Source organism: Trypanosoma brucei, chromosome 6, assembly GCF_000210295.1.
Source record: "Trypanosoma brucei gambiense DAL972 chromosome 6, complete sequence".
Taxonomy (NCBI): Eukaryota; Euglenozoa; class Kinetoplastea; order Trypanosomatida; family Trypanosomatidae; genus Trypanosoma; species Trypanosoma brucei.
Window position 1 is genome coordinate 374,732 of NC_026739.1, and position 14,459 is coordinate 389,190.

Here is a 14,459-nt window from a genome sequence, read left to right on the forward strand (position 1 = left end):
TCTCTTGACTTTCATTCATTTGCTCACTTCACCCACTTGTTTATTTTCTCTCCCTTTCTTTTGTTGGTTTTGTTGGTTCCCATTTTATTCGAATCCACACTCCATTCCATTCCATTCCATTCCATTTCTCTTTCCTTTCCCTCTTTTTTTTTTCTCATTATTATTATTATTTTTTTAAATTATTCTTCCTTTCCATCTCATACAAAATACGTCACTTTTCCTCCCAGTCCCAACAACAAAAAAAAAAAGAAAAAAACGCATACCTGCGATGAATATATAAATATATATATATATTTATAAATATATATATGAAATAAAACAAACCAAACAAAAAAAAGAATGAACCATGAGAAACATGAAAAATAAAAATCAAAAGAAAAGACATCATACGCTCCTCTTACTTTCCTCCAAATATTTTTTCCTCTCCCGTTGAATAATGATGTTTTATACTTTTCTTAAAGATAAAAGCGTTAATTCCCTTTTCCTTTTTTTCCTTTTTTCTTTCGTTTTTTTTTAAATCTCATGTCTTCTCGCCTCCATTCTTTTTTTTCATTTTGTTTGTTTCAATTTTATTCTTTCCTCATCTTGTCATTTATATTTAATATTTCTCTCTCCTCTTTTTTTTTGTTTTTACCCCCACACGAATATTCACCACCGACACTTTTATGAGGGAGGGGGGAAAAACAAAAAAAAGAAAACTCAACTTACAATTAAAGAAAATTCCTCACATTGGTTTTTCTTTTTTTTTTTAAATTTTTTTGTACATGAGAAATATAAAAGAAAACGATCAGCATCGCCGCCGTGACTCATGTTAAAAAAAAAAAAAACGGAAAAAAAAAATGAAAAAATGAGTTCGGCGGAACGAGGACCAATCAGCGAGGAACACATATTCATCATTATGGAATAATTTAGTTTGGTACACACACGAAAAGCAAATAATAAACAAATAACACAAGAAGAAAGAAAAAAAAAAGAAAAAAGAGAACAATATTTAAGAAATGGGTATGGATAATTATGGTCACAAAGAAAGCATAAAATATTGAAATGGTATTTTTTTTTTTCAAAAAAAAAAAAGCAAGAAAAAAATTCTAAGGAGAAGCCACTGCTACAAGCAAAAAAACAAAAGTAGCAATTACGGGAAACAAACAAACAAAGAAAGAAAGAAACAAAAGTAACAAGGAACATAAAAGAAGAGATGATACAAACTCATCTCCACTCCACCCCCACAGAAGGAAGAAGAAGGGAAAATGGAAGAAGGGGGAAATGGAAATGGAAAATGGAACAAGCGGAAAAATAACGACAACAACAACAACGCAAAGACACAAATAAGCAAGCACACGAAAGAAACAAAAAGGAAGGTATTAAATGGGACATGGCAGACGTATGGGGAGAGAGAAAAAGAAAGAAAGAAAGGTAAAGAGACAAAGGAGGAGAATACAGCGCAACTATTTTATTTGTTGCCTTGCTCTGCTAGCGACCTGAAAAAGGCGGCTTCATTGCCCGGGGCCGGACCCCAACCGAAAAAATTCTTTTCCGTTTCAATATCCGTCTCATCACTCATCTCAAAGGCAGTTTGCTCCAATGGTGACTTTGTCGAAAGAGTTTTATTCTCGTGAGCCGTCAACAGTGCGTAACGGGCGGCGAGAGCATCTGCGTGAGTTACTTGTGCCATTTGTGCCATTGCCACATAAGCTGTGCGAGAAAGATCATGCATGCGAGGATATGGGGGACCAGGAAGGAATGAATGCGCTCCATAAAGGCGGGCGGCGGAAGCGCCATCCGACAACCGTGCGATGAGGCACGAAACGTTATCTTTGCTTCCACGTCGTATGGCCTCATCACATACACGAGCTGCCGCGACGGCAAGGTCAGGGGATTTGGAAGCTTGTTCATTAACAAAAGCAGCAACCTCTTCATTTGAGAAATTCCCCTCAAATACACCGTCACAGGCGAGTATGATAATATCACCTTGCCGGCAGGCGTGGGTTGTAACGTCAGGAACAGCAACAACTTTATGTGACTTGTAGTCATCCAGCGCATCTCGGCGCTTAAAGGATGCATCACCGAAGGAACGAGACACTGCAAGATCGCCATCAACACGTCCACTCACTACACAACCTCCACATGCCTCAATGCGCTGACGCTCTTCACCTGCTGTTGGTTTATGATCTTCCGTGACGAATACGAGGCGACCTCCACGCGCAATAATGGTGCGGGAATCACCTACGTTGCAAATGGTCACATTGTAATCACGTGTAACAATGCAAAAGGTCCCTGTGCTCCCACTAGCATCACTCTGATTCAGAATGAAGTCGCGATCAAGAGAAACACACACCTTTTCCAACTCCTCCTGCGTGTGTTTACCATTTAATGCCTTCACCTTTTGGGGAAGGTGGTCGGCAATATATTTACTGCAGCCACTACCATTGTGACCATCAAATATTCCAAGAAGACTCATTTCGCTCTCTACCAACATTACATGGGCGTCTTCCATGCTCACACGATAGCCGTTGACGCAAGCGGATGCAACTCCAATGTTGTAGTTTCCCGCCCTATCAACGACTTTACTTAAGACCGGTTTCGGTAACATAACCCCCATCTTTGACTGCGCAAAGAGGTACAACGACCGAAATCGAAACAGACAAAGCAAAGGAGCACAAATTCCTATTAGAACGAACACCGTGGTGGCGTTGATGGGAGCTTCATTGATTACAAGAAAAAAAAAAAGAAAGAAAGAACGAAAGAAAATGGAGGAAAAGAAGAGAAAAAAAAAAAGAAGAAAGGGTGATACGCAGCAAATGCAACAAACAAACAGACAAACAAACAACTAGCATATGTGAAAACGCACACTGAAGCGCGAGAACCACAGCGTTCTCCTCGTTTTCCAACCAGCACCCCTTCAACTGTGCCATGCAATTAGTTTAAGTACGTGCAGCTATGAATCAACCTCCTTTTGGTAGCCCGCTCAATTCAACACGAAGTCATATACCAACGGCAACAGTAAAGTGTACAGAAAATACAGATCTCACAACCAAACGGGGTAAATATATAAATATATATATAAAGGTACTTTCTAACAACAGCGGTATATCAAACTCTCTCACACACATACGTGCAAGCATGCGTCATACTTTTTTTTTTTTTTAAAGACCCATTCCCCATCTCTTCCGCACACTATTCTCATCGTATTTGCTTTCATATTTTCCTTCATTACATGCGCTTTCCACTCAAGCACACATTACCTCAGACACACTTATTACCGCATTGAAGCAAATTTCCCATAAATTCATGTGATGGACTAAAGGGAAGATGAAATCTACACACACACACACACACACACATACATATATATATATATATTTATTTATATTCGCAGACAAGTGAAATCATGCATAAATACAAAATATATATACACAAAGAAAGCGCGAAAAAAAAAAAACAACAACAACAACACAAACGACAGGAAATGCACCCCTTTAAGCAGACACGCTCATAGACAGGCAGATACGCACGTGCACTTTGGGGGTAGGGTTGGAGTTAGGGAGATGAACGTTAGGATTACGAACAGAGAACCAAATTAAGAGGAGGAGAAAAATAAGAAAAAAAAAGACCAGAAGTAAAAATAGAAAAGTAAAAATGAGTTTATTTCAAACCCTCCTTTCAAAACCCCGCACTCTGCCGTGTGCACATACCCGAATGTGGCTACGTTGCGGCGACTAGATTTAGAAATGCATATATCAATATATGCAGTGGGAGACCAAAGGAGTAGGATGAAAGGGCAAAAAAAAAAAAAAGACAATAAATAAAGAAAAAGAAACCGGTAACTGACACAAAAAACAAAAGAACAAGAGCACATATTCACTCTCAAACTATCTTCTGCCTCACCGGTTTAAGATAATAACACTGATATTTATCCTTCAATCTCTCCTCACTTGCTTGCATTGCACACATTCACATGTGGTTTAAACCTAATACTCCACATATGGAGTCTTGAACATGTGTACATGTGCGGTCAAGCGGTGGGAAACTGTGAGGAGCAATCACCAACGAGCGTTGGATACCTTTTTTTCTTCTATTTTTTTTTTAAATGCTTTTCTGCGTACCCTTTCAAAGGTATGAGTTCACTCATATAAATATAAATAAATAAATAAATATATATATATATATATATTTATACAGGTATATATGCATGTATACGTGCTCTTTTTGTTCGCTGACTTGCATCGAAGTTGTCGCTATAGCCCCAAGCATGAGGATGACGAAACTATCGAAGCGCTATTCAAACATATGGCGGGTCAAACGGTGCAAAACAACGACTACGACAAACACCATTTATGAGAGGAGCTTTCACCTCAAATCACTCGGTCTGATTGGGAACGGAGGAAAAAAGAAAGTGAAACAAGGCGTTGAGGCACGAAACCACCTACACGTGCAGATATACGCGGACAACCTTTTCTCCCCCAAGAAGATACGGAACTAGCGGGGGGGGGGCGAAGAGGTAAATAAGCACGGCGGTTTCTTGTATTCAGTTAGCGAAGCACAAGAGCAAAATAATGGGGGGGAGGGGGAAAGGAGGACACCAAAGTCCAAACATACGCTACTTCAAACTTATTTATCAATCTTTTCTCTCTAACAGCAAATCATTTGGATCATAAAACCATGGTTTTGTAACCCTGACAGGTGCTAGGGATGCAGATAGCGGACGGCTGGGAGCTTCATCTATTGGTTCCTCCTCATCCCCTGATCCCTCGAGACCGTGCACCTCATCGCTGTTTGAAGAATTTCCCCCATCATCAACACTGACATCACCACTACCGCCAACACCACTATTATTATCATTATCATCACCGTCTCTCTCAGGTGATGACGAAACATCGCCTGAATCCACTCGTGGAATATATTCCCTGGGCACACGATTCGTTGCATCTTGCATTAAGTGTGCTACCGGGCGTCCATTTTCCCGCTTGAGAACGAGGTAGAGCGAGAAGAAACCTTTAATAGTGTTTCTCACATCTTCGCCGCGTTCATCATTATGTCCTCCATCCACTAAATGATGTAAACATGGTCCCATAAAGTAGTTACTCACATCAATTGAATTCCGTGGGAAGACGAAATCATCCTCCCTGCCGTGAAATATGAACGCAGGAACGGTGCACTCCGAAGCGTACTTTAACGTATCCAAATCATCAATATTAAAAGCCGCACGCGCGGCGATGCGTTTGCGCATGCGATTCACAATTTTGTTTATGAGTGAACTAGGAAATCGCTTGGAGCCGTGCTGCTTCACCAAATCATTTACAAGACTCCGCAGCGTAGAAAAGGGCGAGTCGCAAACGATACATTTGATGGAGTTATCTTTTGATGCATACATGATGGAGGTGACGGCTCCCATACTACGGCCCCAGAGCCCAATGCCATCCACTTCCTCCTGATCCTCAAGGTAGTCCACAACCGCGGCGAGATCCTGTCGCTCATAGAAACCAAGTGATATGTATTCCCCATCCGATAATCCACTACCCGCTGCATCAAAGCAAAACAAACTGTACCCTTCCTTAAGCAGAAAGAGTGCCTCTAATGCGTCGTAACGTGAACCACAGTTGCCATGAATATAGACAATACACGGTTGTTTTTCATTACTTAAGGTACGAAACCATGAACATTGCAAGGTTAGCCCCCGCATGTTCTCTATCGTTAGGTCCGTGCGTTTGTACCGCTGAGGATCATCGGCGTCAAGGCGGAAAATCGTTGGACCCAAATCTGTTCGAGGATCATATACTGCTCGCTGTGGACGTATAATAAGGTCGCAAATACTGTTAAAAATACCTTTTCCCGACACTAGGTAACGTATCGTATTCATAGCAGATGCTATTCTAGCTTAACTTGTTTTGCCTCTCTTTTCCTTGAAATTTACCCCTTTATTGTACGGTAGCCGCTAATTTTTAAGGGTGTAGATTCTAAGGAAAAGTATGTTGGGCCTGATAATGTTGTCCACGTCCTCTCCCTTCGCCCAACGCCAAAACAAAAGAAAGGAAAAGAGAGAAAACTAATGTCAGGATGCAGGAAGAAGCGTAAGCACGGTTTGGTTTTCTTGAATTTGCCTAGAGAAAAGGGAAAAAGGAAATATGAGGGGGGAGGCAGAGGACTAGGCAGGGCAAATGTGTGAAACTTGAGGCCAAATACCACAAAAAGAAATTAGAAAACAAATACACATAGAGAAAGATAAAACAAGAGCAGATTTCGAATTAAGTGAAGGTTTCCTTCCCCCTTTTCCAGCATTCCCCTCTTTTGTTAATAGATTGAACATAGTTACAGGAACGAATTAGTATGAGCGAGTTATAAAGAACGAAAGAAAGAGAGCAATAATGTTGCTCGATTGCGGAAAGTAACACTTTCCCTCCCTCATAATCGGACATACGTCACCCACGATGTGAAGAAGTTCCTCACAGGTGACAATCTAAACATCAGCCAGCGCAACACTCTTTCCAGTGTAGGCGTGGTGGAAGCATATGCATTTATCACGCCAACAGCAGCTCCTACAATCACCTGATCAGTGGAATGATAAGAGTTGTACACACGGCCACATGCAACAACTGTAGCTGATACTAGGAAGAATAGCCACATGCCCCATGAAACGGGTATATGGTTCGCGCTCGCCTTGCGCAACAGCCATGTAATGAAGAAAAACATAAACTGTGAGTGATAGCTCGGCATGCCATAATTACTCGACGAGCTCATTGGTACCATTATGTACATGCTACTTATCGGCCGCGGGCCCTTAATGAAAGCCTTCAGGAAAGTGTTCAGTGCCGTGTTCTGGCACAACCCAACGAGTAGCAGCAGCGCGGCATCTCTTTGATGAGAAGTCGAGGAACTTGCGAGCCCCGCAATGAATATGACAATAATAGAAGGGAGCAAAGAGGATAAAGCAAACACAAAGCTTATGGTGTCCCCTGCATCGTAGACCACCGTACTAGCTGCCCAAGTAATCCAGTTCGCGTGCATTGCTTTTCTCGGAGGCAACGAGCAACAAGCAGTGTAGAGGTTAAACCTAACGAGACGATGTAAAGGTGTAAAGAAGAGAAACAATTCGACTACAATATGTTTCACCCTTCGGCAAATGCGAAGGGCTTGCTGTTGCTTTCGTTTTACTAAAAGAGAGCATAACAAAAAGAGAAGGAGGGAGAAGTGGAGAGAGCTATCGTCTGAAGCCACGCAAAGTCAAACTACCAACAGCGGAAGGTGCACGAGCCCCAGTACTCAAAAACGTGGCGGAGCAAAGAACAGTAAATGAGTGGGGATGCGACGCTACAGAGGGGGCATTTCATTAATCCGTCACCCCCTCACAACAGCGTGCACAATATTCCGCATTTGTGCCGTTTTGCCTTTTCCCCTTCGGTGTTACTGTCGTTTCACCCTTTTCACGACTTACCTTCCTTCATACGCAGTACTGTTATTGTTGCCTATTCATCTCAAAAACATCATCCTCTTCACCACGTTCCTTCTCTTCCATGGCGCCGGGGATGTTGCGGTGCCAATACTTCACCTCTGAAGAACAAGAAGCGAGCAAGTTACCAAGTGGACTCCATGCAATGGCATTGATCGGGTTGGCGACATCGCGGAATCGGTCGTGCGCGCTCTCCACCAATGCCGCGTTGTGAATCACCACGAGCACGCCGTCCTGCCGTGCAGTCCCCTCACAGCCGTCAACCATCCAATACATGATGCTTCCATCCGCACCTGCACTTACAAAAAGGTCCGGCACATGTGGGTGCCACTCCACTCGTTCCACTGACTTGGAGTGGGCTTCGTAGGAGGCTACTTCCTGTACCATTCGAATATCCCAGAGTTTTAAAGTACAGTCCTTGGAAGCAGAAAGCAACATGGTTCCGCTGGGATTCCAGCGCACACAATTAACAGACTGAGCGTGTCCCTGCAGCGCCGCAATGCTGCCACGAGACGCCGTACGCGGGTCCCATAACCTACAGTCGCGATCCTGGCTTCCAGTCAAAATTAGTGAGTGATAAGGGTGCCAGTCCACACTTACAACATCGCCACCATGCCCCTCTAACTTCATCTCCTCCCGTGCCTGTTGAGGGTTTGTACCCACGGCGTTGGTGTCCCACACACGAGCTGAACCATCTTGCCCGCAGCTACAGAATTTCCCCTCCAGTGGGGCCCACGTCAACTCCCGAACAGCCCTGTGATGCGAATTGAACTCCGCCACCAGAACAAAGTTGGAGAGCCACAGCTTCACCATACCGGCATCATCACCGCTAATGATCAAATCACTATTGTTTCCCCATGTAATAGCTCGACATGGGCGGTGATCTTCATGTGCCACGGTTTTGACCTCCACACCAAAAGAATGACCGTTGAACAGCAAAAACTCACCGCGTCCAGTGGAGCACAGCAAACGTCGGCCATTCGGCGCCCATTTTAGATTCAAGAGCCCCTGGCGCGAGAGGCCGCCGCGGCTATCGGGGTGATATGAAGTGCTGACCCATTGAGTGCAGAGTGCTGTGCTGGGATTAAAGGGGGTCCGAAAAGCAGGCAGCATATCCTTAGAACAGTATGGATGCGGGTCGACATGATAACCGTACGGTGTGTTGCGATGCTGCAGCCGCGTTGTCACATATTGGATGGCTGAGGAGTAAAAATCAACGGAACGCTGACCATGGGTTTTCCTTCGCGGTACATAGTCATCATACTCCTGTCCACGGAATTTTTGACGAGGTTGCTGCTGCGTTCGGGTGGTACTGCGCTCCGTCTCAAACTCCATCGCCCAGATCGTGAACTACGAAATCAAGGAAGACGCGATTCCCCCCTTTTCTCCAAATCCAACACCAGCGCTAGCCTTGCTGCCGGTTCTCCTCTGTGTCCAGTAGTATGTAACATTACAAAATGTGTGTTTAGGTTAATTTAGGGGAAAAGTAAACAAGCGGGTGGGTGCGGAGACCAATAAAACAGAAGGGAATAGGGTCAGTACCAAGCAGCTTCCTTCAAAGGAACATAAGTAAAACCAACAAGAATGATGCCGATAACGGTAAACAACTGCAATGCAACAACAAGTAACGAACTCTCGGCGTGTCCAACATGTACAAACTTGTCACGATTGCTGCTCAGCAGGATGCCAGCAGCGCATGGCAGGTTGAACGCTGGACTGAAACTGTTGACCCTGGAAACACTTGCACCGCCTCGCCGTCCAGCATCATTACCGCGCCAGACCTTCCGCCAGCATCTTCACGAGCAGCATGGAGGGTAAACTCCAACCCTGTTACATCAACTGACTCACCAACACCATCCTCATTAAGAACTACACCCTCTATGGCCTCACGACTTAAAAGATGCCAAAGGCGCATCCGCGTTGCTTCATGGGTAGCATGCGTGACACACATCGATCCCCGCTTAAATGTAGCATTTGGAGTAAGTGTGTAGTGGCGGTGTTGAAAAGGCATCTGCGAGGCTAACAGCATCTTCATTGGACTCTGAATAAGGACGTGTGACCTTCCCAGGGCTCCTGGTCCATCCTCCTTTCCTTTTCCTCCTCTTGTACAGCATGTCAGGGTAGCGCTACACGAAATTGTCTCATTGCGCATTGCTGTATAAAACGCCCCCAACCTGTACTTCCCCCGAACCATTGGAAGCGAAACGTAATTGTCCCCAACAGCATCTAACTCATGCAGTCGCTTAACGCACATTGCATAAGTACCGACAGCGAGGTAGGAGGCCACATACCGAGTGAGCGCGCCATTAATCCGTACCTCCCAGAGGGGCACCTGCTCCACGCGACCAAGCACGAAGGCAGAAACGGAACGTTCCGCAGAGAAAATACCCAGAGAAGCTGCAACTGAGTTTTGCAACCCACACGGCACCAGTACTATGGGAGCAGCGGCCAGTGGATGATTTGGAGTTGCCGCCAGTACATTGACAACAGAGCTTAGTGTGCCATCACCACCACACACAATAATGGCATCAGTACCACCCGCATGGCGTTCCATGGCGCAGATAATATCTTTCTCGGGCACACACACGTCGTGGTGCACAATTCCTGCGTTATCAAGGTACTGTCGCAAAGCACTTGCGAAAACAGAAAGACCCTCGCGAGCTCCACTTCGGGTGTTAACGATAGCCAGGCAGCGTTTGAAACGGCTCATCAGCTAAATCAAGTCGTTTACGGCAACTTCTCCGAAGCTGCTATTCACCCAAACGTTTATTTTCCTCTTTCTTACTCCTCGGTTATGCTGACTGCGTGCGTGAGTTGCGGCTCCTCGTTCCCTCTCTACCTTACGAAGGCGGATGAAAACGATATCTCTTCCTTGTTTTTTATGAATTCAAACTTTTAGCTTCTGCTCGTTCCCGCGTTTGTGTCCCTAACAACCCCTACACCATGAGGAACGTCCTTCTCGCCCGACCCCACGTAGTGAGCAAAAATATAAGATGAAACGAATGAACCGCTTGAGTTTTGAAACACTTTCACCGCAGTAGCACTACAAATTACCATTTCAGCGAAGCCCCCACACGGAAGAGTGAGGCACTCGCACAGGATCAACTGTGAAACAGAATCTCCCTCTTTTTCCCTTGTATTCACGAGAAAGAGGGGGCTCCGACAAAAGAGTAACTGCACCCCAACCTTACACAAACCATGCTAACCAATATATATATATATATACAGAAAAAAACGTGCAACTACTCATTACGGCTAATGCCTTCCCTCTTCGCACGCCCACCCGTGGACACCGAGACCCACTGTTCGAGAACGTACACATGTACGCGCATCTATATGTATATATATGGCAGTAGCATGCAAACTACCAACCTGTCAGTAATGCACTAACCATCTGCACAGGAAGGTGAGCGGTCAGTACCAACCATACTTGGATCTTCTGCTTCACCCTGATGGATCTAGTAACGGTCCCGCCTCTTCCTCACCCTAAGCCTTTTCATGTAGTCGAAAGACCCCAAACATACAAACAGTAAAATGATGAAAACATTACTAAAAAGTAACACTGAATAGCCCTTCCCCTTTCCCCCAGCGTGATCTGATCGGACCTCCTTCGAGTTGCCGCGCGCACCTCCGTCCCCTTTTCCCTTACCGCTGCTCTTCACATTCCGCCCAACATTTGCATCCTTCGACGCAGGGTCGACATCATTCAAATCATTGTTGCTTTCCGTGAGCCCCACTGCTTTGGGATCCCATAGGTACCTTTGCTTCAGAAAATCCGTCACATGTGCCTCAATAAAATTTCCGGCACCATCATAGCACTCGGTGCACGCCTCCAGTGTGGGAAACTGTCGCTTCGGTACTAGCGGGTCCGCACCATCCTTTACGTTGGCCAGTCGCGCATTCACATTATTGTGCGCACGCCACAGTTGCAGTACAGGGTCTTCGTTGGGGCTGAAGTTAAACTGGATGAAGTGGTCCCGACACTCCTTGCACGAGAAGAAATAACGTATATAATTCTGTATCACCTCAAGGACATTCCTATCCGCCGGTGTGTTTACTGTTAGTGCGTGCAAAAGGAGCCACATTCCACATGGGAAACCGCGGTACTGCGGAGATGAACCCCGGCATGTCCGCCACCGGACGTTACGTGGCGAGCCATCAAACGGAATACCGGACTTCACCACAGCATCTTGCCATGATGTGACTGTGAATGGTCTTTCCGCGGTAATAGATTCAAGGGCGCTAACAACACCGTCAGCCCCTATAGAAGGAAGCGAGTCTTTCACAAGCAACACAAAATCTTCAAGTGCAGTTAGCCGCTCGCGTGGTTCCGTACCTACCAGAGAAACATCATAGTGCATTGCGGAGAAGAAAGCGCCGGCAATATCTGTGGCATATAGTTCTGTTGTCTCAACAAACCTCCCTGATTCATCCGTAGAAGAAACAGAACGCTTCACCAACTCCTCTTTGGATGTATAAAGTTTGAAATGCATGTCTATGCATCGCTCCTTTAAGGAATCATCTACCACCATGTGTTTGTTAACTAGTCGTCGCACTTCCGACTCCAGTTTATCAACTTCCAAGTGACTGTTTTCAAATGCAACATGCTCTAATGAGGAGGCGCCGCACTCCTCGTTGCTCCTGCATGAGTCACGTGGGTAAAAGAAAAATAATCGTGGAACAAAGTTGATGTCATACTTACGGCACAGATCCACTTCACTAGCGCAATTCACAGCAGCTGCTGTGGCGATCTGAAGTGCATCCTTTCCATGCTCCACCTTCAACCCTCCAGCAAATTTGGAGAAAGTTGAAGCGTACCGTCGGCAAGCGCCGCAGCCATCGTTGTAAAAAAGAACAATCCAAGGACAGAGAGGCGCAACACGATGAACACGAGAAAAATCATCACCCGATAGATCCACTACCGACGAATCTAAATGAAATAGACCCGGACGAGGAGTGCCCGTGGCTACTTGGGCAACTGATTTAGAAAGACAACAGCATAACAAACCTGCAAAGACTACAAATGATCGAGAGAACATTCTCCACAACAAGATAAAAACAAAGGGAAGAACAAAATGCTTCTACTACAAGGAAAAAATATTAAAAAAAAGTAAGAAAACATTATTCAAAATTGTAAAAAATATAAATATTAAGAGAAAAAAAAATTAAAAAAAAGCTTTTCACCATCATCATGCTCATTATATAATGCAAAGAGAGGGGGAAGATATCAGTCCCGTGCTTATGATAGGTAGCTTAGTGCACGGATGCCTAATTCATTTGAAAATCATACAAATGCCTCGATTGTTAGCATCATCTGCATATACACTCAAATACACACACACACACACACACACACACACACACCATCAGAATGTTATGGATGTAAAGTTGCATCTAACCTCAATGGGTATCCTGTGGAGCGGCATCGATAAGTACAGTCGCCAAGGGACCTTTAATAATGAGGTGTAAATGTATTCACTCCACTCTCCCACAGGCAAGTCCGTCACATGGACAATCAGCGTGTCCCGCAACGGTGCAACCCGCGGTACACAGTAAACAATAACAAACGTCGACGCGTACACCTCAGCGTTTCCTCTCATCAACAACATGGTCAGGTGTATAATTAAATAACAACATCATTGGCGCCGCAATTCAGTTTCAATAAGTGTCGATAAAGTTGCAACCGCAAATTCATCACGATCACGCACAGTGTAAATGTTCATATGAAGGAAGACTAGATAGGAAAAGGGAATTGAGATATATCACACACACGAAGATGGAGCCCACAATAACTATATGAGCTCTCGCGGGTCCGATTGAGGCCGTCACAGCACCAAAGAGTTACCGCCGCCGCCTCACCCACGGGGCTCGCTCAGATAAGATAACACACACACACACGCACACACGCACACACACACACATATATATATATATATATATGTAAGTGGGTATGCAGGAGATAACAGCAGAAACAGATATGGTGGTGGGTTTTCTCAACTCTCGGGCAGCACAGGTGCAGACGCAGTGATTGACGTAAGCAAAACGCCTGTGTTTTCGCTGGCCTTCAGCGTACTATGGCAGAAAAAAAAAGCAATCGTCATTCGCCTCCGAGATAGTGTAGCATAAACATGACACGGGTAAAGTGACTATTGGAGAAACAAAAGAAAAGTAAGTGAATAAAAGCGAGGGAGGGGGGAATATAGTGGAGTCAGTGAATCCTTGTATGAAGGCATCGTCGCAGTTCTTCTGTCATTGCATTTTTCAGATACCACAGGAATTGCACGTATGATCATCATGCTCATTATATAATGCAAAGAGAGGGGGACGATATCAGTCCCGTGCTTATGATAGGTAGCTTAGTGCACGGATGCCTAATTCATTTGAAAATCATACAAATGCCTCGATTGTTAGCATCATCTGCACATACACTCAAATACACACACACACACACACACACACACACACCATCAGAATGTTATGGATGTAAAGTTGCATCTAACCTCAATGGGTATCCTGTGGAGCGGCATCGATAAGTACAGTCGCCAAGGGACCTTTAATAATGAGGTGTAAATGTATTCACTCCACTCTCCCACAGGCAAGTCCGTCACATGGACAATCAGCGTGTCCCGCAACGGTGCAACCCGCGGTACACAGTAAACAATAACAAACGTCGACGCGTACATTCCTTTTTTGTGTGTGTGTTCTACACTTTTTTTTTAAGACATGTCATTAACACTTTTTTTCTTGTTGTAAATTTCAGTAATTATGTACTTTTTTTGCTTATTCTGTTGTGTTTCCGCATGGTGTGTTTTTGGGTTTGTTAACTTAGTTGTTGTAAAGGCATTCCTTGTTTTGTGCTCCTTTATTTATTACTTCATTTGTTTATTTTAAAATGCTTGTTCAAGTGGTGGAGAAAAGNGTTTGTTATGCGCTCTTCAGTCTTTGGGTCGGTGGGTGCTTGTTATTTCTTCCAATGTTGTCTTTTAATATCTCCGAGTATTATGTAACGATAAAG

The 14,459-nt window shown here is 44.5% G+C and overlaps 7 protein-coding genes across 7 annotated transcripts; all 7 read right to left on the minus strand.

Annotated features, from left to right (window-relative positions):
- Positions 1-699: 699 nt before the first annotated feature.
- TbgDal_VI1490 (T. brucei spp.-specific protein) lies at positions 700-1,185 on the minus strand (the record flags this gene model as incomplete). Its single annotated transcript, XM_011775654.1, has 1 exon — positions 700-1,185. The coding sequence occupies one exon, from the start codon at positions 1,183-1,185 to the stop codon at positions 700-702; it is 486 nt and encodes a 161-aa protein (XP_011773956.1).
- Positions 1,186-1,450: 265 nt separating this feature from the next.
- Positions 1,451-2,599, minus strand: TbgDal_VI1500 (protein phosphatase 2C, putative; the record flags this gene model as incomplete). The annotated part of the gene is made up of 1 exon (XM_011775655.1): positions 1,451-2,599. The coding sequence occupies one exon, from the start codon at positions 2,597-2,599 to the stop codon at positions 1,451-1,453; it is 1,149 nt and encodes a 382-aa protein (XP_011773957.1).
- A 2,016-nt stretch (positions 2,600-4,615) lies between these two features.
- TbgDal_VI1510 (hypothetical protein, conserved) lies at positions 4,616-5,857 on the minus strand (the record flags this gene model as incomplete). Its single annotated transcript, XM_011775656.1, has 1 exon — positions 4,616-5,857. The coding sequence occupies one exon, from the start codon at positions 5,855-5,857 to the stop codon at positions 4,616-4,618; it is 1,242 nt and encodes a 413-aa protein (XP_011773958.1).
- Positions 5,858-6,399: 542 nt separating this feature from the next.
- On the minus strand, positions 6,400-7,002 carry TbgDal_VI1520 (phosphatidic acid phosphatase, putative; the record flags this gene model as incomplete). The annotated part of the gene is made up of 1 exon (XM_011775657.1): positions 6,400-7,002. One exon carries the CDS (start codon positions 7,000-7,002, stop codon positions 6,400-6,402), a length of 603 nt encoding a protein of 200 aa, XP_011773959.1.
- A 448-nt stretch (positions 7,003-7,450) lies between these two features.
- Positions 7,451-8,779, minus strand: TbgDal_VI1530 (hypothetical protein, conserved; the record flags this gene model as incomplete). The annotated part of the gene is made up of 1 exon (XM_011775658.1): positions 7,451-8,779. One exon carries the CDS (start codon positions 8,777-8,779, stop codon positions 7,451-7,453), a length of 1,329 nt encoding a protein of 442 aa, XP_011773960.1.
- Positions 8,780-9,119: 340 nt separating this feature from the next.
- On the minus strand, positions 9,120-10,154 carry TbgDal_VI1540 (hypothetical protein, conserved; the record flags this gene model as incomplete). Its single annotated transcript, XM_011775659.1, has 1 exon — positions 9,120-10,154. One exon carries the CDS (start codon positions 10,152-10,154, stop codon positions 9,120-9,122), a length of 1,035 nt encoding a protein of 344 aa, XP_011773961.1.
- Positions 10,155-10,902: 748 nt separating this feature from the next.
- TbgDal_VI1550 (hypothetical protein, conserved) lies at positions 10,903-12,483 on the minus strand (the record flags this gene model as incomplete). Its single annotated transcript, XM_011775660.1, has 1 exon — positions 10,903-12,483. One exon carries the CDS (start codon positions 12,481-12,483, stop codon positions 10,903-10,905), a length of 1,581 nt encoding a protein of 526 aa, XP_011773962.1.
- Positions 12,484-14,459: the final 1,976 nt, after the last annotated feature.